This window comes from Sorex fumeus, unplaced genomic scaffold, assembly GCF_029834395.1.
Source record: "Sorex fumeus unplaced genomic scaffold, SorFum_2.1 ptg000063l, whole genome shotgun sequence".
NCBI classification, from domain to species: Eukaryota; Metazoa; Chordata; class Mammalia; order Eulipotyphla; family Soricidae; genus Sorex; species Sorex fumeus.
Window position 1 is genome coordinate 79,626,008 of NW_026606120.1, and position 23,437 is coordinate 79,649,444.

Genomic DNA, 23,437 nt, shown 5'->3' on the forward strand with positions numbered 1-23,437 from the left:
ACCCCTCCCACCACCCCTGCCCTGTCCCCTCCACCCCACCCCGCCTCTGTGGCAGGGCATTCCCTTTTGCTCTCTTTCTCCTTTTGGCTTTCTCCCTGTTCTTTTTTTTTTTTTTCTTTTTTGAAGTAAAACAGATTTTATTTGGAGGTATCAAAGGGGAGAAGGGTGAGGTAGTGGGAGTGAGTGGAAAGAATGAAAGAGTGTGATGAGCTCAAGAGAGAACGCGGGCTCCTCCAAGAACAGAGAAAGCCTATACACATGTACCAGCATTAGACATGAAAGCATGAAAGTACACATCTCAAGAGGGGAGATGTGGATGATATGTGCGCTCAGCCGCTACATGTGCTCGGCTGCATGGGTGCAAGCAGCACGTGGGCTCGGGCAGTATGCCACCTTTCCCCCTGTTCTTAACAGCTCAGAATGGTTCTCTTGAAACTAGCCAGGCCACTCCCCTGCTCCCAAATGCTTGGTTTTTTTTTTCAGTTTTGGGGCTTGGGGGCCACAGTTGGCAGTGCTCAGGGGCTGCTTCCATCTGGTAGTGCTCCAGCTCTGTGCGCCCTGTGTGCCCAGCACGGTCTGTTTCCCACCACTGCCCGGCTCTTCAGTGCACTCTGAGCCTCACAGCCTCTTCCCTGTACTGCCTGCATACTGCCTCACTTGAGGAAAAAAAAATTTTTTGGACATACCAAGTAGTGCTCAGGGTTTATTCCTGGTTTTATGCTCATAGGTCACCCCGGCAGTGTTCAGGGATTGAACTGGGGTTGGCCTCATGCAGGCAACATCTTACCCCCTGTGCCTCCGGCCCTTCTCTTGAGGATTATTTCCATGTCCCCATGGCCTTACTGCTCTGACAGATGCCATCCTGCCTTGCTCCCTCCGTTCCTCCGGACTCTGCCTGCCTATGCCTGTGTCGAGCAGCCCCGCCCCGCCCGCCCCCTCTTTCTCTAGCCTCTGTGCCTGCGCTGCTTTTCTTAGGCTTATCACCAGCTGACCTGCTATAATTTACTTCTTTGTCTTACTCCACCCTTCCCACCCCCCACGTCCCCCTGCAGTCAGGTCAAGGATTTTGCTTTGTTCATTTCTGTATCTCCAGTGAAGAACAGGATCTATTCTAAGAGACACAGAGTATAATTATCTTGCATGAACAAAAGCATCCTACATACAGGGACTAGTTAAATAAATTATAGTACATGTATGCAATGGAATGCTATATAGTTGACAAAGGAAGGAAAATACCTATACTAACTTCAAAATATCTAAATGTGTGCTGATAAAAATAGGTGGCATTATAAATTTGATCCCTTAAATATTCAAAGTTTTATTGATGCATGATTTTCTATTTTTTACCTTAGGTACTTTGATTTTTTTAAAATTCAGATACTCTTCTAAATGCTAAAACTAGTATATCACATGTTTCACAAAATTATTGAAGTTATGGAAAAGTGTAAAAATTCTTTCCTTTGCATTCATCAGAAAGTTAACTGTTGTTGATAATTTATACTTCATATTTTCCACCGATTTCCATTTTTAACTTCAAGTATTCTCTTATTAAATTATTTTTAATTATTATCTATTCCCTTACTATGAGATGACTTTAACATATCACTCAGCTTCTTTTCTAATCTTTTATTTTTTAGTTATTATTACAAGTTATTATTACACACACACAACTATTACTCCTGGCTCTGTGCTCAGGGATCACTCCTGGTAGTGCTCAGGGGACCATACGTGGTCCCAGTGACAGGTCAGTGTTGACCACATCCAAGGCAGTTGCCTTCCCCTGTACTATAATTCCTTTTTTGTTTGTTTTGTTTTGGGGCCACACCCAGTGGTGCTCAGGGCTTACTCCTGGCTCTGCTCTCAGGAGGGCACCATATGGGATGCTGGGGATTGAACCTGAGTTGACTGTGTGCAAGGCGAGCACCCAGCCTGCTGTCCTATTGCTCCAGGGCCTTCAGCCGCATTAATTCTTTGTGCCTCATAAAGTATCTAAAACTTGAAATGATTTAACGAGAACATGTGATGCTATGATTTTGTCATTATTGAGCATTATAAAAACAACTGGTGCTATTGAACTTGTTTACATTTTTTTCTTTTCTTTTCTTTTTTCTTTCTTTTTTTTTTTTGCAGTGCCAGGCATTGAATCCAGGTGGCACGCATGCAAAGTATTTGCTTTGTCACAAAGTTGCGTTCCTGATCCTGGATATTTTAAATTTTTATTTAAATTTGTTTTTGGTTTTTGTGCCACACAGTGATGCTCAGGGGTTAGTCCTGATTCTGCACTCAAGAATTACCCCTAGCAGGGCTTGGGCGATCAATGGAAACAAGGGATCAAACCTGGGTCTGCGTGGTGCAAGGCAAGTGCCTCCCCACTCTACTGTTGCTCCCACTCCTTTATGTCTTTGGACATAGTACAGAATGTTCTTAAAAGCATGATTTTTTTTTAAATTTATTGAATCACTGTGAGAACAGTCACAAAGCCTTTCCGTTTAAGTCTCGGTCATCATACAATGATCAAACACTCGTCCCTTCACCAGTGCACATTTTCCACCACCAAGAACCACAGTATACCCCCCTCCCACCCTCCCCCCGCCTGTGTGGCAGATTTCCACTTTACTCTCTCTCTCTCTGTTGATCACATTCCATATTACGACAAAAGACCCAACATTATTATTTGGAATTTTCCCCAACATTCAGACCTGCCAAAAAGACATCATTAGATCATTTGTTTTCTATTGCTGATTATGAAGAGCATATGATGTCGTGTGGCCAGAATAGAGGCCACGTGAATTTGGATTTCTGATATTTTAGTAATAAGACGATCAACGGGAGGGCCTTTACCTTTACCTTTACCTTTACCTTTAGTAATAAGCCTAGAGGGATTACTGCCAAAACCCCCTGGGTTCTGAGATTGGTTTGTGTGCCTCTTGGATCATGGTCGTTCAGGAGCCGGAGGACGCTTTTGTGGGTGGCAACCCGGGCCATTGTCATGGTGGGGAGCAGGGCCGATTCCACCCCCCATTCCACGAGGCCCCATGTGCCTCGTCAATTCAGTCTCATACCTGGCTCTTTTTTAGGCTCTGAAAGATGGAGGCCACCGTACTGCCACTGCAAGGGGGTACAGGCGGAGGGACAGACACCCTTCTCCTCCCAGGGCAGCATAGCACCATAGTAAATGCACAGTCCAGATGCATTTTGGTTGGGCGTTATCTTTTGCTCAGATTTTCCCACCACCATTCATGCCTGATTTTCAGGGACAAATGCTAGATCATTTACTTTCCATTGATCACTTTGCATATCAGGAAATGTCAGTTTGGAAGAATAGTCCTGGTACCCACATACCGGAGCCATGCTTGTAGAAGCTCGTGGTCACCGGGATTGATTCCATCTGGAGAAGGCGGGGATATAGCACCCACCCCATTTGGGACCTCAAGCTTGATTATTTTTATTCAATCCCTGGTACCACCCACTGACCCCTCCCCTCTGCACCCCACTTTCCCACCCCACCCCCACTCCCCAGCATACTAGCACAGCACTAGGAATAGGCCCAGGCACTTCTGGATTGATCCAAGAGCCAAAAATAAGTAAAATATAAATATCTTTTTTTCTTTCTTTCTTTTTGGGTCATACCCAGCAATGCACAGGAGTTACTCCTGGCTCTGCACTCAGTAATTACTCCTGGTATTGCGTAGGTGACCATATGGGATGCTGGGAATCGAACCCAGGTCAGCTGCGTGCAAAGCAAACGCTCTACCAGCTGTGCTACCGCTCCAGCCCCCCAAGTGTAAATATCTTAAAGATTAATATTTTAAAGATAAAACATAAGTGGAGGAAGAGGTCTGCTGAATCGGGGCAGGGTTGGGGGCATGCAGGAGGAAGGAAGTCAGTCCAGTGCCCCTGCCATTCTTCCTCAGTGGGAGCAGCAGAGAGGAAACAGAACGCAGTGCGGAGTTAGTCCTCCCATCACAGCCACTAGCCAGGGAATTCACAGGGTGTGCCCAGCGAGAAGAAACGTGAGCAGAAACTGACAGAGACAGCAGACAGTTTCAAGACAGAGCCAAGAAAGTTCCAAGTGGGTAACAATCCGCTCGACTCTCTTAGCTTCTAAAGAACTGCCATGGGCACAGCCAGGAGTGATCTTGCCACACAGCTACTCCACAGCAAGAGCAGGAACAAAGAGATTCACAACTGTAGGGTCCAGCGTAGGGCAGTTCTCAGCTGGGAGCTACAGGGCTCCTTGTGTGGCCTCTGGATATTCCAAAGGGTCCATAGGTGAAAAGGGGGGGTCACAGCATGAGGTTCAGGTGCCAACCAATAGGACAGGGGAGGAACAGGAAAGAAATGAGGGGCCAAAGAAGTAGTATGGTGGGTAGGGCATTTGCTTTGCAATGTAACTGACCCAGGTTTTCAATCCCCTATGTACCACCGGTAGAGAAGGAAGGAAGGAGGGAGGGAGGGAAGGAAGGAATTAGAAGGGGGCATCGTGGGCTGCAGAGATAGCACAGCGGGTAGGGTGTTTGCCTTGCATGCTCCCTAATGGTTTTTAACCCTAGTATTCCATGTGGTCCCCTGTACATTGGCAGAAATAATTCCTGAGTGTAGAGCCAGGAGTAACCCCCAAGCGTTGAAAAAGAAAGGGGCGTCAGGAAACACTGAGCCACACAAGACGAGGACCTGCTCCTCAGGAAAGGCCTGGCTGGGTTTGCCAGCACCGGCTGCACAGCCCTGCCGCCCCTCGTGAGTGGGCAAGTGGAACTAAGGGCAGCTCTTCCCTCTCACGGTCGCTTGTCGGAGAAGGGCTCTATATGTTGGCGTCATCTCCTTTTTCTTTTTCAAGGTACTGTTTTTTTTTTTTTTTTCCATTTTCACGAAGATTTATTTTTCCTGAACCATGTCTCATATAGTTAAACATTTTGCAGTTTCTTCTCATTGAGTCATGTATAAGAGATTTTTTTTTACAGAAAATTTTGATTTCTTGAAAACAGTCCTCTGAGGCACCCTTGGTTTGCTGGCAGAAAACATAGAACTGGAAATGAGCACATATTGGGTGTGTGTGTAAAATACACAAAACCTGTGTGTGTGTCAGAGCCTGGAAGATTTATCCAGCCTTCTCTGCCATTCGTGTGATTGTCACTGGCTCCTATTGTGAGTTCAGTTCCATTCATCGTAATTGTTTAGAAGCAGACTACCCTGGTGCGGGCCCCCGCAGCCCCCAAGCAGTGCTCAGGGGGCACAGGGGCACCACCAGTGACTCTGGGTGTGAGGGTACCCTGAGGGTGCCAAGCCTTGCGGCCCATGCTGGACACTCCAGTCGTGTCTGGCCATCGGCGGGGGCCTCTCTGGGGCCAGGGCGTTGGGTGCATGCCTGGTGTGCACCCTAGCCTGGTACTACTTCCCAGCCCCTAGAAACAGGGTTTTTTTGTTTTGTTTTGGGGTCACACCCAGGGGAGCTCAGGGCTTACTCCTTTCTCTGGGATCTCGCAGTCTGGGGGGCCATGTGGGGTACTGGGGCTGAAACCTGGGGTGTCTGCACGCAAGACAGGTGTCCTGCCCTGAGGATCGCACTGTGAGAGCAGTCTCCTGCACGCTGGGGGCTGCTCAGGGTTGGGGCGATTGTACAGCGGGAGGGCACTCGCCTTGCTTGTGGTCATGTAGGTTGGATCCCGGCACCACACATGTTCCCTGAGTCTCTTGGGAGGGAGCCCTGAGCAACACTGGGTGTGGCCCCCAAACAATAAGACAAACCAGAAACTCTGTTCGGTCATGTGGACTTCCCTAGTCCTGGCGCTGGCTGTAGCTGTCTCCGTCCGGCTCCTTTCTCTCCACCACCTCGAGTTCTGTTCTGCAGTTGTTGTTTCTCCGAACCCCATGTTTCTCCGGTCCCTGAGGGCGCTTCTTCATTCTTTCCTGAAATGACCCCGATGTCTTCTCTCGCTCAAATCTTAACTATCATCATGCTTTCTCATGGAATCCATCCCTCTTTAGGCTATGTTACCTGTTACATACTCAGGCAGCCCTCATCCCAATGGTAGTTTCCCATTTGCTGTATGATTGCTTAACACTTTTTCTTTCAACAAATCTTTGTTGCACGTTTAATAAGTCTACTCTTGGCTTGTAAGCCTCAGTGAGACAGTAATGAGGGGCCGGGGGAGAATATTTGGTGTTGGAGCACTTGCATGTGTAAGCACGTGTAAAATGATAACTTTTTAATTTCTGTTTTTCTTGTTCATTCTGTCTCTACCGCCTGAAACAGTACTTTTGTCTTGGGAGTACTCAGTGAGTAGATTGAATGAGTAAAATGGATACAGAAACCCTGCTTGCCTTACAGAGGTGAGCCTTTGTGCCTTCAGTGTAGCTCTGGGTGGGAAGTGGTCAGCCTGCTCAGGGCCTGGTTATACTTGGTCACTTCCTGTTACTGGGACGTGGCCAGGCTCCTTGGTGACTGCACCTGGGGTTTGTGGACGCACATCACCTCAAGTCTTAGTTCCCTACTTACTGACTTGTGTTGATATTTAGTAATTTATATTTTCTTGTAAATAGAAAAAATAATGTATAGGAAGTATTAAAAAATTACATATATGGATCCATTTAATATATTGCACATTTCTTTGTTCATCTAACTGTTCATTATTTACTGTGTGTGTGACAGAGTACACTGTGTTACCTGCAACTGTGTTGGGCTTTTTGTTTTTGAGCCTTTCCTGGTGCTACTCAGGGTTTACTCCTGGCTCTGTGCTCAGAGATCACTCCTGGTGGGCTCAGGGGACCATATGGGTTGCTGGGGATCAAACCTGGGTTGGTTGCAAGGCTAGTGCCTTACCTGCTGAACTATTGTTTCACTCCCCACTGACAACCTTGTTTTTATAGGGACTTCTGGGAATGTCATGATTGTGTATACTTTAATAGCTGAATTATATTAAATTTAAAAAGCGTAGACATTTTAGAATGTTTTAAAGTCTTTGTTAATGTATGAAGGTCACAGTCAGCAGGTGGCTGTGACTGTTGGAAATCAGCCTGAATTGTGGCCCACAGTATGTTCACGGGGGTGTTTGTGGACTCAGGAGACAGCCCTTGGCCTGCCGTCACCAGCATTCTGCACAGTGGAGTCTTTACCAGCCTTTGATTTCTTTCTTTCTTTTTTTTTTGTATGAAACTTTATTTAAGCACTGTGATTTACAGAATTGTTCACAATACAGTTGTTTCAGACATTCAGTGTTCCAACATGAATCTCACCACCAGTGCGACCTTCCCTCCACCAATGTCTCCAATTTCCCATCCACCTCCAAACCTGCTCCCTTAGCCAACATGAAATAATTTACTTTGCACTGTTACAACATTTGTCACATAGTGATGTTACTAAAGTCCTTGCCTGGGGATTTGCTGAGCTGTTAGATGCAAGTTGGGCCTTCTGTGTTACTGCTTTCACTCATCAAGCTTAGTGGGCTTTGACATAACTTTCCCACCTAATTTTTTGTGCTTCTACTGGGCTGTCAGCTCTGTGAACTTCTGGCTGTGTGCTCCAAGAGCTTTGGAGATGTGACGATCAGCTTCCAGTGTGTCTCTAGCAGCGCGGGACCTAGATGTGAGTGGGTGGCGCACTGGTCAGCCTCTCTCCTGCAAAGACTGCAGACATCTTCACCAGCATTTTCTGACAGTGGCACTTTGAAATACAATTGGAAAGGACTTGTTATTACAGAAATAACTTTCTATCACTGGGGCGTTACCTAACAAACTGTATGCACGTGTATGCAGTTTGAGTCATATTCCCAGCTCTCAGGAATAACTTCTAATTTTCTCTACTTAGTGTAATTAAAAACTCATTCATAAGTACTTCTTATTTTAAAACGCTTACAGCTTTCCGGAAAGATAGCACAGGGGAAAAAAGTGTTCACCTTGCATGTGGCCAACCCTGGTTTGATCCCTGGCACTGCATATGCCCCCTGAGCACCACAGGGAGTGATTCCTGAACACAGAGCCAGGAGTAACTGCCGAGTTACACTGTGGCACAGCTGCCAACCCCCCCCCCCCCCCCCGACACACACACACCTCCCAAAGGCGTTTTTAGGAACACAGTCCGAGCCACTATGCGTATCCTTTTTTCCTTATTTGAAGAGTTTTATTTCACCCACTAGTATCCCAGACCAAGGGACTTCCTGGCATCCCATAGGTAATCGGTGGCACTGGAGATTCATCTTTGGCCTCAGGCTTTCAACTCATAGCCCCAGACTTTGTGCTGCTGAGCCATCTTTGGATCCCTGAATTATTGTATTATTTATTTTTTGGGGGGTCACATCCAGCGATGTTCTGGGCTTTACTCTTTTCTCTGTGCTCAGGAATCACTCCTGGCAGGACCATGTAGAGTGCCGGGGATTGAACCTGGTTGACCCTGCTCACGGCAAGAGCTCTCCTTGCTCTCTACCCACTGTCTCTCCCATCCTGATCAGTTTACACTTCCATTCTGACTGCATGGCCCTGGCTTCTGACTTTAGTCAGAGAAATTTTGTTTTTATAGAATTGTTTGCATTTATACAAATGTTTGTAAAGAAAGATGCGAAACTTTCTTTTGATTGACCTTCCTTTATCACAGGCCCAGCAAAATAGTCCCTCTTCTACAGGATCTGCCAATACAGAGCATTCCTGCAGCTCCCAGAAACAGATCTCCATCCAGCACAGACAGACCCAGGTATGCTGGGGATTCACGAGCGGACCAGGAAACGGCCTGCTCAGGAGCCCATGCGAACCACGCGCGGAGTCTAGAACCCTCTCAACTCTGCCCTTCTCTAATCTTACCTCAGTATTCATGTGTCTATATTTCCAGCTTGCGTTATGAGTATTAAAACCTTCAGAAGGTGCTTTAACTTTCTGAGGTGTTTATCTTTCTGTTGTATTGAAACAGAAATACTTACATTCTGGGATGGTGTTGAGGAAAGAACATCCGGAGAATTCTAGGCCTGGGTCCACATTCTGGCGTTGTGATTTACATTTATCTTTTAGGGCTTCCATTTCCTTGAGTACAAGTTCTTGCTGAAATGTGTTTTATTCTGATGATCTCAGTGTATACGAAATGCTCCTTAGGATGGTGCTGCAGTAGGCTTGAGTGAGTATTGTTTCCAAAGAAAGTGGCTGCTTATTTGGCAGGACCTAACAACTTAATATGGCACACCAATATGGTTTTTCTTAGCTAGTTTTCAGGAACTATTTTTAATTTAGGAAATGGTGAACATTCAGGTTCCCCTGAAGGATAGTGTATCTATCTTGTCTTCTGTCTTGTGGTGCTGAGCTGTCCCTAGGGTATGCTGGGCCTTCCTTCTTTTTCTTTCATTGAGGGGGGCAGGAGGTCAGGAAGGCCTCCCAAACTCTGCTCAGGACCCTGAGGGCTGCTCCTGGTGATACTTGGCCAAGCCTGCCGGTTGGTTCAGTCAATGCGCAGGCCATGACGTGGCTGTGTGGGAGTTGCACTGGAGGCCTTACTTATGCAGGCCTGTACCCCGACCCTGAGCTCTGCTTAGCCCTCCTGAGCGTCCTCGAAACCTCTTGGCACTATGTTGTGTTGACTTCAAGACAAGCTGCTTGGCAATCAAGGAGAATTTCCCAAGGCCCAGGAGCTAATTTAAATTTTATTTGAATCTTCTCCTGTGAACAGTTGAACAGAGACCCTCACGCTTCCCTGTCTGCCCTTTGTGCCCACTAGGGGGCAGGTTGGTTCGTTTAAACACTGGGTCCTATCTCTGAGGTTCTTTTTCTTTTTAGTTGGTTTATTTCTGTAGTGGAGTGTTTCTATCCCATCAGTGCACAGAGGCTTGAGAATGCAATTTTATGCTTTGACATGTTTTTGCAGTGCAAATATAGCAGAATATAAGAGTGGTATAGGAAAAGCATATTTCATTTCTCGAGTCATATGATTCCTTACTATTTGTGTTAATACGTGCTTGTTTACAGGAAAGTAATGAGAAAAATGTGATGACATGATATTTTGAAATTCTAAATTTTTTTTGTTTCGTCTCTATAGTCTGACCTCACAATAGAAAAAATATCTGCACTAGAAAACAGTAAGAATTCTGACTTAGAGAAGAAGGAGGGAAGAATAGATGATTTGTTAAGAGTGAGTATTAAAATGTGGTAAGAGTTTTTATAAGTTCCTTTTATGGTGTTACTTATATTTGGATTATTTACGTATCGATGAGTATAGAGTGCATATCAAAGATAACTAGCCAAATAGTAAAATTAAATAATAAATATTTAGTTTTTTCCTTTTCCATTTTGTTCTGAATTTCTGTTTTGCTTTTGGGTCACACACAGTGATTCTCAGGGGTTACTCTTGGCTCTGCACTCAGGAGTCATTCCTGGTGGTGCTTAAGGGACCATATAGGATGCTTAAGATTGAGCCCAGTACTTGCTGTGCTACCTCTCCAGCCCTTAGCTTTTTTGTTTTTAATTTTGGCTTATGGGCCATACCTAGAGGTTTCAGAAGCTTGTCCTGACAGGCAGTGCTCTGGAAATCTGGTGTAGGGGCTTGAACCTGGGCCTCTGTGCAAAGAACATGCTTAGTCCATTGTGCTGTCTCTAAACCCAGGATTTAATCTGAGTGAGTCTGGTACATGCTACTTTCTAAGCATTGCCTTTAAATTGGAAACTTATGTTGTAGATTTATTTTGTTTGTGTCTTTTGTCTGGGGGCCAAACCCAGCGATGCTCCTGGATCACTCCTAGTGGTGCACAGGGGACCACATGGGATGCCAAGATGGAACCTGGGTCGGTTGTGTGCACAGCAGTGACCCTACTCACTGTCCCATCTTTCTGGCCTCATCCATATCTTTTCTGTTTATTGCAGCCTAGGTGAATTTTGACTTTAATATGGATGCTATTAATATATTGCATTTTTTCTTCCCCACTTCATTTTCTTACCCCATCCTGTGCATTCCTCATGATTTTGGGCTCACATTCCACAGATGTCTTTTCCTCCAAATGTTACAGATTATGATGGCACTTTTTTACAGTGTTCTTTTACTTTCTCCAGCGAGATACTTTATACTGGACTGAACTCAGCTTCGTTTCTTAATTCAGAAATATTTCTTCCTTCAGTATTTTTGTTTCCTTTTCTCCAGTGAATGAGGAGAACCTTGTGTGGATTTAGTGTATGTGTTTTATCTTCCCTTGTTAGCCTGTATTGTTGTTGGAGTTGGTCTTATTTTTGATTCTTTTCACTTGAGTATTGACTAAATTGTCAAGATTTATAATCAAATGTATCATGAATCTGAAAAGCTATTGCTTTTTAAAGTACTAAGTACAAAGGACTGAATGGAGAGCTGTGTGGAATGGATTGTAGAGTCTGATGTACCCACCCCAACCTCCACACCCTACCCCCAATCAAACACAGGGCCAGGAGATGCGAGATGCTCGTAGGACAGGCCACATCCCTCACATGAATGAGGCCCCAAGTTCAATTCCAGATACCACACGCTCCCCTCCCATCCCAGCACCACAGGCTACAGCCATGGTGGCCCTGAGCATCCCAGATGGCCCTGGTGGCTTAGTACTGAACTACCTGGGCAGGAATGTCCACTGGGCTGGCGAGACCCTCCCTCCACCCTCCAGATAAATGAGCACAAGCCTAGTTCCAGTCCTGGCAGGGTTTTGCTCAGAGTAGGTCTGCTCGATTAAAGAGGGAGAAGCTCTTCTTCCTTCCTCGCTTTATGGGGGGGCGGGGTGTAGAGCGAGGGAGCCAGTGGCTGAGCACATGTTCTGCATGCATGAGGCCCAGCTTCAATCCCTGCTCCTTCAGTCCCAGGAGTGCCCCTGGGCCCCTGAGCTGGGGACACCTCAAAACCCGAAAGAGAGAAAGGGTTGAGAAAATGAAGGATAGCAAAATCTGGAATCCCCCTTTACAGTTCTGTGGGGCTTCCAAAGAAGTGTCTGTCTTTTCTCAGAAGCCACAGGCCTCCTTCCTCGCCCCCAGCCATCCTGGTTTTCTGAAGCGGCAGGTTTTTTTTTTTTTCTGTTATTTTTCTTTTTGGGTCACACCCGGGGTGATGCACAGGGGTTACTCCTGGCTCATGCACTCAGGAATCACTCTTGGTGGTGCTTGGGGAACCATGTGGGATGCTGGGAATCGAACCCGGGTCGGTAATGTGCAAGGCAAACACTCTACCCGCTGTGCTATCACTCCAGACCCCCTAGACTTCTTTAAGGTTTAAATGAACAGCCAGAGATCGATTTCATACATTTGATTACAGATTTTAAGGAAATACTTCTCTTCCAAAATTAGATTGAGGGGCAAGAGGTATTAGCAATCGCCTGGCATGCATGTGCCCCTAACTCCAGTTGGAATCCCAGCACCGCAAATGTTCTCTGAGCACCATCGGTCATGGCCCCAGACAGAGCCAGGGACAGCCCTAAGCATTGCTGGGTTTGGAACAAGCGCAGCAAAAGTAGACGTTCAGATAGGCATTACGTGATCTTTGTCTTTCAGAGTCTTTGGTATAAATTAGTTACAGTTACCCACATGTACTTATTCTTTGTGTTTGATAATGTGGCCTGTAGAACCCTCAGAAAAAATAATAAGAAAAAATTATATTCAGGAGAAGGTAGAAATTTGGAGATGAAAACTGCTGTTCATGGGTACAAGGGCACTGTACTATCTTCTCTTTATGCTTTTTACTGTCTTAGAAACGTTTAGTTGGGAAATGCCAGCATTTTTTTATAATTTTAAGCAACTTATTATGATACAGTGTGTATTTGCTAACAGAGTAGCAAAGCCTTTTGTTTAACCCAAGAATAAGTTCAGGAATCATAAGTTGGACTAGATGTGAATTAGTGGTTCTTTCTTTCTCTTATACTGTAGGAGGGTTGGATTTTTCAAAGTATTTAGCCCATTCTTCTGACCACAGCTTAATTAGATACGTGTTTAAAAATTCTAGCATGTTTTTTCTTTTGTGGTGGGGAGGGGGGCACATTTGGCAGTGGTCAGGGCTTACTCCTAGCTCTGCACTCGAGGATTACTTCTGGCAGGGCTTGGGAGACCATATTGGTTACTGGAGATCAAACCCAGGTCAGCTGCGTGCAAGACAAACACCCTCCTGTTGCTCTGGCCCCCAACCTAGTATTCTTAAACTAGAACCTTCTAGTCAGCATGTTTGTTCTTTTTTGTTTTTATTTTGGGGCCACACCCAGCCATACTCAGGGCTTACTCCTGGATCTGTGCTTAGGAGTCCTTCTGGCAGGGCTCAGGGGACCATATGTAGTGCTGGGGATCATTCCTGGGTCAGCTGTGTGCAAGGCAATCGCCCTATCCACTGTACTAGTTCTCCAGCTCCTGTTGTTTCTGTCTTAGGTGTGCATGGGTGTGCTTAGACTTTCTGCTAAGAAACTTTTAAGTTAATGTATTTTTCTGTTTGGAAATAAGAATAGAAAAGCAAGGACCAATCGAACATGTTTTTGTACAAGATACTATAGTGTATATATTTTAAATATCTCATTCATGGTAGCTTTTTTTTTTCTTTATTGTGTAAGCTTTTGGTCACACCCAGCGATGCTCAGGGGATAATCCTGGCTTTGCATCCAGGAATTACTCTTGGTGGTGCTCGGGGAACTATATGGGATGCTGGGGAGTGAACTCATGTCAGCTGTGTGCGAGGCAAACGCCTTCCCCGCTATACTGTTGATCCAGCCCCTCATGATAGCTTTTTTGTTTTTTTTTCCCCCCCTCACCTAGTAGTGCCCAGGGCTCAGAGTTTACTCCTTACTCTGTACTCAGTGATCATGCCAGGCTCAGAGGCTCAGGGGTGCTGGAGTGGGCTACATGCAGGACAGGAGTCTAACCTCTCTTCTCTCTCTCTGACCCTTCATGGTAACTTTCAGTTTTTTTTTACTTTTTACTTCTTTGTCTTTGGGCCACAACTGGCAATGTTCAGGGGTCATTCCTGGCTTTGCATTCAGGAATTACTCCTGAAGGTGCTGAGAGGACCGTTATGGGGTTCTGGGGATCAAACCTGGGTCAGCTGCGTGCAAGGCAAGTGCCCTCCCTGCTGTACTATTTCCAGCCCCTTCATGGTAACTTTTAATTGTTGTTTTGTGCCAGGATAGGCATATGTGATAGATGAAAATGAGCTGTAGCTGAAAATAAGATACCCTGAGTAGTAAAACATACTTCTATAACAATTCATCTGTAACAAATAGTGAAGCCTATTAAGAGAGAATAAAGGAATAAAGTGTATATTTCCTTTTTAAAATTTAAATGGCATAATTATTTAACAACAGAAATTAATTGTGAAGTCCTTACAAACTGCTTTTGTAATACTCTAATTTCCTTGGTGCTAATTAAGATATTTATTTCCATTGAAGGCCAACTGTGATTTGAGACGGCAGATTGATGAACAGCAGAAGATGCTAGAGAAATACAAAGAACGATTAAATCGATGTGTAACAATGAGCAAGAAACTCCTTATTGAAAAGGTGAATAGTTAAGTGCCTGTGTTACCCAGGATGCTCAGTGTATGTCATTGTTGGGACACCTTCATCTTTACCTGAAATTTTCATTTTATTTTATTTTTTTGGCATTTGGGCCAAACCCAGCTGTGCTCAGGTTTACTCCTCATTCTCTGCTCTGAGATCACTCTTGGTAGTGCTGGGGGAACATACAGGATGCTGGAGATCAAATCTGTGCTAGTTGTGTGCGAGGCAAGTGCCTTACTCACACTGTATTATTGCTTTAGCCCTCAGAGTTGCAGTATTTCTGTTTATGAGATGATATTCAGAGTAGCTTTTATATATTGTATTGTTGTACTGTCTGTGCTATAAAAAAGCTGACATACACTTTTATATGACTGATTGGCATGTCTCCTTTATTATTGTGATTATTTTAACTTGCTTTTAATAACTATTTAAAAGGTTGATGAGAGTTTATTTGTATTACATCTCCAGCCCTTACTTTATATTAAGTTGGAATTATTTCCTAATGAGATGATGCCACAGGTTTTTTTTGTTTGTGTGTTTGTTTATTTCATGAATCACCGTAAGACACAGTTACAGACTTACATACTTTCATGATTACATTTCATACAGTGTTCAAGTACCCATCCCTCCACCAGTGCCCATTCTCCACCACCAGTGTTCCCAGTGTCCCTCCCGCCACCCCCTGTTTCCCACCCCCTGCCTCTATGGCAGGCACATTCCCTCTTACTCTCTCCTTTTGGGTGTTATGGTTTGCAATATAGGCACTAAGCAGCCATCATGTTTAGTCCATAGTCTACTTTCAGCACACACCTACCATCCCGAGCCAGCCCTCCAACCATCATTTACTTAGTAGCCTCTTCTCCGTCTCACCTGCCTTTTCCCCCAGCACATGAGATCGACTTCCAAGCCGTGGGATGATCCTCCTTGCCTTTATCTCTACTATCTTAGGTGTTATTCTCCAATTGCACTGTAGCACTGTAGCACTGTCCTCCCGTTGTTCATCGATTTGCTCGAGTGGACACCAGGAATGTCTCTATTGTGAGACTGTTGTTACTGTTTTTGGCATATTGAATATGTCATGGGTAGCTTGCCAGGCTTTGCTGTGCGGGCGAAATACTCTCAGTAACTTGCCGGGCTCTCTGAGAGGGGCGTAGGAATTGAACCCGGGTTGGCCATGTGCAAAGCAAATGCCCTACTTGCTATGCTATCGCTCTGGCCCATTCTCCTATTATGTTACTTGATGTTACACAAATGGGTGCGGTCATTCTGTGTCTGTCCTGCTCTTTCATACTCATTTTGATTAGTATGATACTCTCCATGTTGATCCACTTATAAGCAAATTTCATGGTTTCATCTTTTCTAATAGCTGCATAGTATTCCATTGTGTAGATATACCAAAATTTCTTTAACCAGGATGCCACAAGTTTGGGGCAGATGGTTGCTTTTGCTGAAATCGTTGGATTTCTGTACAGAAGACAGCAGTCTTTTATGATCCCTATGATCATAAAATCTATGATTCCCTGAGCCTGCCAGGAGTAAGCTGTGAGCCTAGCAGGGTGTGGTGTCCTCCCACCCCTCCCTTTGACCCCCCATAAAAGAAGAAATGAAACCACTGTTTCCACTTTGATTACAAAAACAGTAAGACATTTTAATACAGATAATTTATTTAATGCGATTTGCTCGAGCGGGCCCAGTTTGGCATATCGAATACTCTCGGTAGCTTGCCGGGTTCTCCGAGAGGGGCGGAGGAATCGAACTCGGGTCGGCCAGCAATAGCACAGCAGTAGGGCGTTCGCCTTACAAGCGGCCAACATGGCCGACCCGAGTTCGATTCCTCCGCCCCTCTCGGAGAGCCCGGCAAGCTACCGAGAGTATTTGATATGCCAAACACAGTAACAACAAAGTCTCCAATGGAGACGTTACTGGGCCCGCTCGAGCAAATCGACGATCAACGGGAGGGCCTTTACTTTTACCTTTAATTTATTTAAAGTTGAAGATACCTGTTCTAACAGGAGATTAAGCTGTTTGTGTGAAAATTTGAATGTAGCAGTACAAAAGATAACCAGCATATTAATTGTAACAGTATTGAACATAACAGTACAAAGATAACCAGAATATTTGAGCATAAAAGTAGAAAAGATAACCAGAATCTTCTTAGTGCATTCTCACAGGAAAAAAAATGACTTTCCATGTGTCCTTTTCTCTTAAGTCAAAGCAAGAAAAGATGGCCTGTAGGGATAAGAGCATGCAGGACCGCTTGCGACTGGGCCACTTCACCACTGTCCGGCACGGGGCCTCTTTCACTGAACAGTGGACGGATGGCTATGCTTTCCAGAACCTCATCAAGTAAGTGGTTGTGATGATTCGATTCGGTTTAGACTTGTTTCAGTTCCAGAGTTGTCATCTTTAGTAAGACCGCAGTAGTGACATAGTGCTGGCCAGATCTGAGAGGCACCGGTCCCTCCGCTGCAGGCCAAACTGCCTGACCTTTGACACTAGTTACTTCTTAGGTTGCAGCTTAGCATGTGTGAGGACATTGTCTCCAAAGAGATAGTGGGATTGTAAAGAGAAAGAAGGTGTCACTACTTTGGGGGGGGGGGCGGGGGTAGGGTGTTGGGCTTCAAACCCAGAGTCTTGCACTTGCCAACACATACTCAGCCACCAAGTTCTACTCCTGTCTGACGTGATTACTTTTAGAAAGGAACTGCAGCTCACTCCAAACCATAGATTTGTTCTATATAAATCTTTTTGTGTTGTAGTTAATTTTTTTTTAAACTTTATTTTTTATTTTATTTATTTATTGTTGCTTTTTGGGTCACACCTGGCAATGCATAGGGGTTCCTCCTGGCTCTGCACTCAGGAGATACCCCTGGCGGTGCTCAGGGGACCATATGGGATGCTGGGAATCGAACCCGGGTTGGCCGCGTGCAAGGCAAATGCCCTCCCCGCTGTGCTATCTCTCCAGCCCCCTGTAGTTAATTTTTTAAAAAATTGAATCATAGTAAGATACACTGTTACAAAGCTGTTCATGCTTGGGTTTCAGTCATGCAGTGTTCCAACACCTGTCCCTTCACTAGGGCACATTCCAGCCACCAATGTGCCCAGTTTTCCCACCTTCTCCTTCCTTCCTCTCTCCCTCTCTCCCTCTCTCCCTCTTCCCTTGTCCCTCTTTTGCTCTTTCGTTCCCTCCCTCCCCCTTTTCAGCACTGTGGTTTGTCGATCTTTTAGGTGGTTGTTTCGGAATTCTTTGTGGTTTGTTGGGGACCACACACAGGGGTGCTAGAGGACTTCTGGAACTTGGTCCTATGTGTGTGGGCTGGGCACATGCACTAGCCCTTGGAGCTATCATGAAAATTTCAGCCCATGAATTTTTTTTTTTTCCTTTTTGAGTCACACTCGACGATGCACAGGGGTTACTCCTGGCTCTGCACTCAGGAATTACTCCTGGTGGTGCTCAGGGGACCATATGGGATGCTGGGGATCAAACCCGGGTTGGCCGCATGCAAGGCAAACGCCCTACCTGCTGTGCTATTGCTCCAGCCCCCATGAAATTTTTTTTTTTAAAGCTTTGGCTTATATTCTTGAATTCTTGTGGGCAAGATAAGTCGTAGACAAATTAATTAACACTGTAGTTCATCTACTGGGGGTGGGGGTTAGTTGCGTGGGGTTGGGAGGAGGGAGCTCCCAAGTGGTGCCCAGCCCCCTTGGGACAGTGCTCCTTGGGCCACAGAAGCTGCGGAGCATGCCTGGTGCTATACCTGGTGGTGGTGGTAATGCTGTGCCAGAAATTGAACTGGTGCCTCATGCATGCCTTTAAACTGCTCCCTTGTTGACGGCTTTGAACCTTCTGAATTGAAAGGTAATTGGATGGGATGTTTTCTTAGGGGATTTCTCATTGTGTCATTTATCCAGTTCATGTTCATTGTACCCTAATTCTTCAGTGAGTTCTGGGAGTTCTGAATGGAGCATCTAGAGAGATAAATAACAGTTAATCTTCGTTTTCAGGGACTAGAGAAATAGTATAGTAGGTAGGACGCTTCCCTTGCATGCAGTTGACCCAGGTTCTATCTCCTGTACCCCATACGGCTCTCCAAGCACCGCCAGGAGTAAGCAGAGCTAGGAGTAGGCCTTGGGTACAGCTGTGGCCCTGTAACAATAACAGACAAACAAAAGCTATAATCTCCATTTCCACTCTTCATAAGTTTGGAATTAAGAGAAGAACCCTAGAAAATAGAAAAAAGAATACAAAGCAGTTGAATCTGCCTAAATGATCTCATAAGGAGAGGGATGGAATAAACTTTTTAGGTTAAAATAATCCCAAGGGCCTGTTTCTAATCAGAATGGGCATCAATGAAAAATGCATCAAACAGATAGAAAAAGGAAGACGTGATTACAACTTTTGCTGATAGTTGCAGTAACATTTTTTTAAAGTTCCCAGTAGATAGGCACCAAAGGAAACCCTTGGTGCCTATCTACTGGGAATTAGATTTTAGATTTAGATTTAGATTTCCTAAACTAAAGGAAATCTCTTGTCTGGATATCCTGGTGCTGTCTGGATGGTGCTGTTCGGCATTTTGCACAAGGGCCACGGCTGTGATTGGTAGAGTACATGCCCTGGATTCAGTTCCTGCTTCCACTCCCAAAATTAAAATTTTTGGTGAAAATGAAAATGCGTACATTTGGTGTTTAGTACTTCTCCTAGTCATCCATAGTATCATTGGAACCCGAGAGGCAGCTTCGCTGCTGTAGGAGCCGAGATTCATTTCCTGGGGCCCGTGTTTGAAGCAGTGCTTACTGCGCTCTGGCAGTTGAGGCGTCCAGAAATCTGGAATGGAGGTGCTGGTGGCAGGACCTGGCCCCGGGTGCCTCTCTCAGGGACCCTCCTGTACCCTGCGAGGCCTGTGGTACTGTGGCTTCTGTCTCTCTCTCTCTCTTCTCCTGCTCTGTCTTCTCATGAGACATGATCAAGTGGAACTAAAGGTCCACCACCTCCCCATCCCTCCCCCTTCACGATGGCCTCATTTTATGTAATTACATCTTCCTTTCCAGAGGACATACTCTGAGGTGCTGGAGGTTGGACTTGACTGTCTGTCTGGGTAACACAGTTCTATCTGGTACTGTTGTTTGGCTGGAGCGATAGCACAGCGGTAGGGCGTTTGCCTTACAAGCGGCCAACATGGCCGACCCGAGTTCGATTCCTCCGCCCCTCTCGGAGAGCCTGGCAAGCTACCGAGAGTATTCGATATGCCAGACACAGTAACAACAAAGTCTCCAATGGAGACGTTACTGGGCCCGCTCGAGCAAATCGACGATCAACGGGAGGGCCTTTACCTTTATAGGTCTGAGTGAGATGGAATTATCAGGTCATCAGTACTTTTAAAAGATAATAAAGGTCACAGTGGGTAGGGCGCTTGCCTTGCACTCGGCCGACCGGGTTCTATTCCCAGCATCCCATATGGTCCCCCGAGCACTGCCAGGAGTAATTCCTGAGTGCAGAGCCAGGAATAGTCCCTGAGTATTGCTGGGTGTGACCTAAAAAGCAAAAAAAAAAAAAAAAAAAAGAATAGAGGGACCAGAGGGATAGTGGAGCAGGTAGGGCATTTGCCTTGCAGGTGGCCGACCCAGGTTTAATCCCATGCACTCCATATGGCCCCCTGAGCCTATCCAGGAGTGAATACTGAGCCCAGAGCAGGAATAAGCCCTGGACACCACCGCTAGGTATGACCAAAACCAACCCCCTTCCTCCCCCCAAAAATTACTGGATCAACAGGTAGTGTGTTTGCTTGCATGTAGCCAACACAGGTTCAACCCCCAGTACTCCATACAGTACGCAACAGTAATTCCTGAGTGTAGAACTAGGAGTAACCCCTGACCATTGCCAGATGTGGCTTAAAAATAAACAAAAAATTACTATCTTGAAAAATTACTATCATGAATAATAAACAGTGAGCACTCTTTAAATTGAATGCAGTGCAAAAACGTAATACTTCAGCTAAGGGGATTGTAATACAAGTTGGGAATATGGAGTTGATAGGACCTGGTTCTTCCTCTAAGAAAAGCTTGTTGACATGATTCGAAATTGTACACCCAAACTCCCCAAATAAAACATTACTGACAGTCTGTTTTTAGATGAATTTTGTTTATTTTTTATTTTTATTATTTTTATTGAATGACCGTGAGCTAGTTACAAAGCTTTGATGTTTGAGTTTCAGTCATATAATGATGGAACACCCATCCCTGCACCAATGCACATGTCCACCACCAATGTCCCCAGTATCCCCCATCCCACCTCCCAGCCCTCCCCCTGCCTCTGTGGCAGACAGTTTCCCCCATGCTCTCCCTCTACTTTTGGGCATTATGGTTTGCAATATAAATACGGAGAGGCTGTCACATTTGTTCCTTTATCTATTTTCAGCACACATCTCCCATCCTGAGCGATCCCTCCAGCCATCATTGACTTAGTGATCCCTTCTCTATTTCAGCTGCCTTCTCCCCCAGCTCATGACCCAGGCTTCCAACTATGGAGCAATATTCCTGGCCCTTGTGTCAACTGTCCTTGGGTGTCAGCCTCATATTATGTGATTTTATATTCCACAAATGAATGCAGTCATTCTTTGTCACCCTCTTTCTGACTCATCTCACTTAGCATGATACTCTCCATGACCATCCACTTAGAAGCAAATTTTATGACTATCTTTCCTAACAGTTGCATAGTATTCCATTGTGTAGATGTACCAAAGTTTCTTTAATCAGTCATCTATTTTCAGGCACTCGGGTTATTTTCCAGATTCTGGCTATTATGAACAGTGCTGCAATGTACATACAGGTGCAGATGCCATTTCTACTGTGCTTTTTTTGCACCCTTGGGATATACTCCCAGAAGTGGTATTGTGGGGTCATATGGAAGCTCAATTTCTAGTTTTTTAAGGAATGCCCATATTGTTTTCCAAAAAGACCGGACCAGTTGGCATTTCCACCAACAATTAAAGAAGAATCCCTTTCTCCCCACATCCACGGTGGTTGTTCTTGTTCTTTTTGATGTGTGCCAGTCTCTGTGGTGTGAGATGATATCTTATTGTTGTTTTGATTTGCATCTCCCTGATGATTAGTGATGTAGAGTATTTTTCATGTGCCTTTTGGCCATTTGTATTTCTTTTTTGAAGAAGCTTCTGTTCATTTCCTCTCACATTTTTTGATGGGGTTGAAGGTTTTTTTTTTAATTCTTGTACAACTACTAGCGTCTTGTGTATTCTGGATATTCACCCCTTATCAGATGGGTTTTACTGTATTTTGATCACTGTTTCTTTTGAGATGCAGAAGCTTCTTAGTCTAACATTTGTTTGTGTTTGTTTCCACTTGCTTGGTCAGTGGTGTTTCATTCTTAAAGATGCTTTTAGCTTCAATGTCATGGAGAATTCTGCCTACATTTTCCTCCATGTACCTTATGGATTGGGGTCCAGTATTGAGGTCTTTAATCCACTTTGACTGACTTTTGTGCCTGGTGTTAGACAAAGATCAGAATTCATTTTTTTTTTGCAGGTAGCTGCCCAGTTTTCCTAATACCACTGTTAAAGAGGATTTCCTTGCTCTACTTCACATTTCTTGCTCCTTTATCAAAGACTAAGTGATCATATATTTGAGAGCGATTACTTTTATTTTTTAAGTGTAATCAGTTTTAAGAACATCAAGAATTAATAGAGAGGGCCTAGAGTGACAGTACAGCAAGTCAGATGTGGGCCAGAGCGGTATTACAGCAGGTCGGGTGTTTGCCTTGCACTCAGCCGACCTGGGTCTCATCCTCTCATCCCATATCGTCCGCCAGGAGTGATTCCTGAGAGCAGAGCCAGGAGGAACCTCAAACATTGACAGGTTGTAACCCTAAAAGCCAAAAACAAAAAATAAAAAACCCAGCAAGTAGGATGTTTGCCTTGCACATGGCCAACTTGGGGTCAATGCCCGGTATGCCATATGGTCCCCTAAGCACCATCAGGAGTAATCCCTAAGTACAGAGCCAGGAGTAAGCCCTGAGAATCGCCAGGTATGGCCCTCTCAAAAAAAGAATGTAGAAATATCTTAATATATGTACATATACATATAACAGTTTTGGTCTCTGGTGCTGTTTCATGTTCAGTAAAGCTCTTTAACTCTTAGATTGTAAAATTTAAATTTCCTCAAAACTGTTCAGTAAACATTGTGTTTATGGCTTACTTTTATGATGGCTGTTGGTAGGCTTTCTTAGTAAACCTACTAAGATTAAATGTATGAATTCTCCCTGAAAAAAATAGAAAATCAACTTTTATATTTAATAAAGGGGATTGCTAAAATTTTGATCTTCAAAAAACTTATTAACCTTTAAAGATAAAATGTTGTGTATGCCACTGACTCAGTATAGTTTATACATTTTTTATTTGTTTCTTTGTGGGCCCCAGCGATACTCAGTGGTTACTCCTGGCTCTGCACTAAGGAATCCCTCCTGGTGGTGCTTGAGGGACCATAAGAGATGCCAGCCACATGCATGTCAAAGGCCATATCCACTGTACTATTGCTCTGGCCCCATGTGGTTCATACTTTAAACCAGTAACTTACAGTCATTGTGGACTGGTGCTGGTTTGCAGAGGTTAAAAATGTTGGAAATCATTGCTTTAAACTATCTATTATTATGGTTATCTCCAAAGAGTTCAGACTGACTTCTGTAAGTCATTTGGCCCTGAAAAGATAGAAATGAGCTAAAGATAATTTTAGCATTTTTTTTGGTTGGGAAACTAATGTTCGGAGAAGATAAATGTTTTTCTCAAGGACAGTCATTGAATCAGAAGGAAGATTGTGTTTCAGCTCATGAATTATTCATAGATGTACATTTTGGTGCTGTTGGTAGATATTTCTAGTGATAGTTAATATTTCTTTAAGGAAGCAGAAAATTCTTGAATTAAATTCTATTTTTCTATTTTTAAGTTGATCTCTAATCAGTGACCCAGTTCATCTCAAAA

At 44.6% G+C, this 23,437-nt stretch overlaps 1 protein-coding gene across 8 annotated transcripts in view; it reads left to right on the forward strand.

The window, feature by feature from the left end:
• TLK2 (tousled like kinase 2) overlaps positions 1-23,437 on the forward strand; it is a 109,124-nt gene that overhangs the window by 46,787 nt on the left and 38,900 nt on the right. For 6 of the 8 annotated variants that reach the window (XM_056127244.1, XM_056127243.1, XM_056127241.1 and 3 more), the window contains 4 exons: positions 8,588-8,683; positions 10,010-10,102; positions 14,340-14,450; positions 16,660-16,796. In XM_056127244.1, the coding sequence (XP_055983219.1) occupies positions 8,588-8,683; positions 10,010-10,102; positions 14,340-14,450; positions 16,660-16,796 (437 nt within the window). The remainder of the gene's footprint in view (positions 1-8,587; positions 8,684-10,009; positions 10,103-14,339; positions 14,451-16,659; positions 16,797-23,437) is intronic. The other 2 variants (XM_056127249.1, XM_056127245.1) reach the window with 1 other exon arrangement.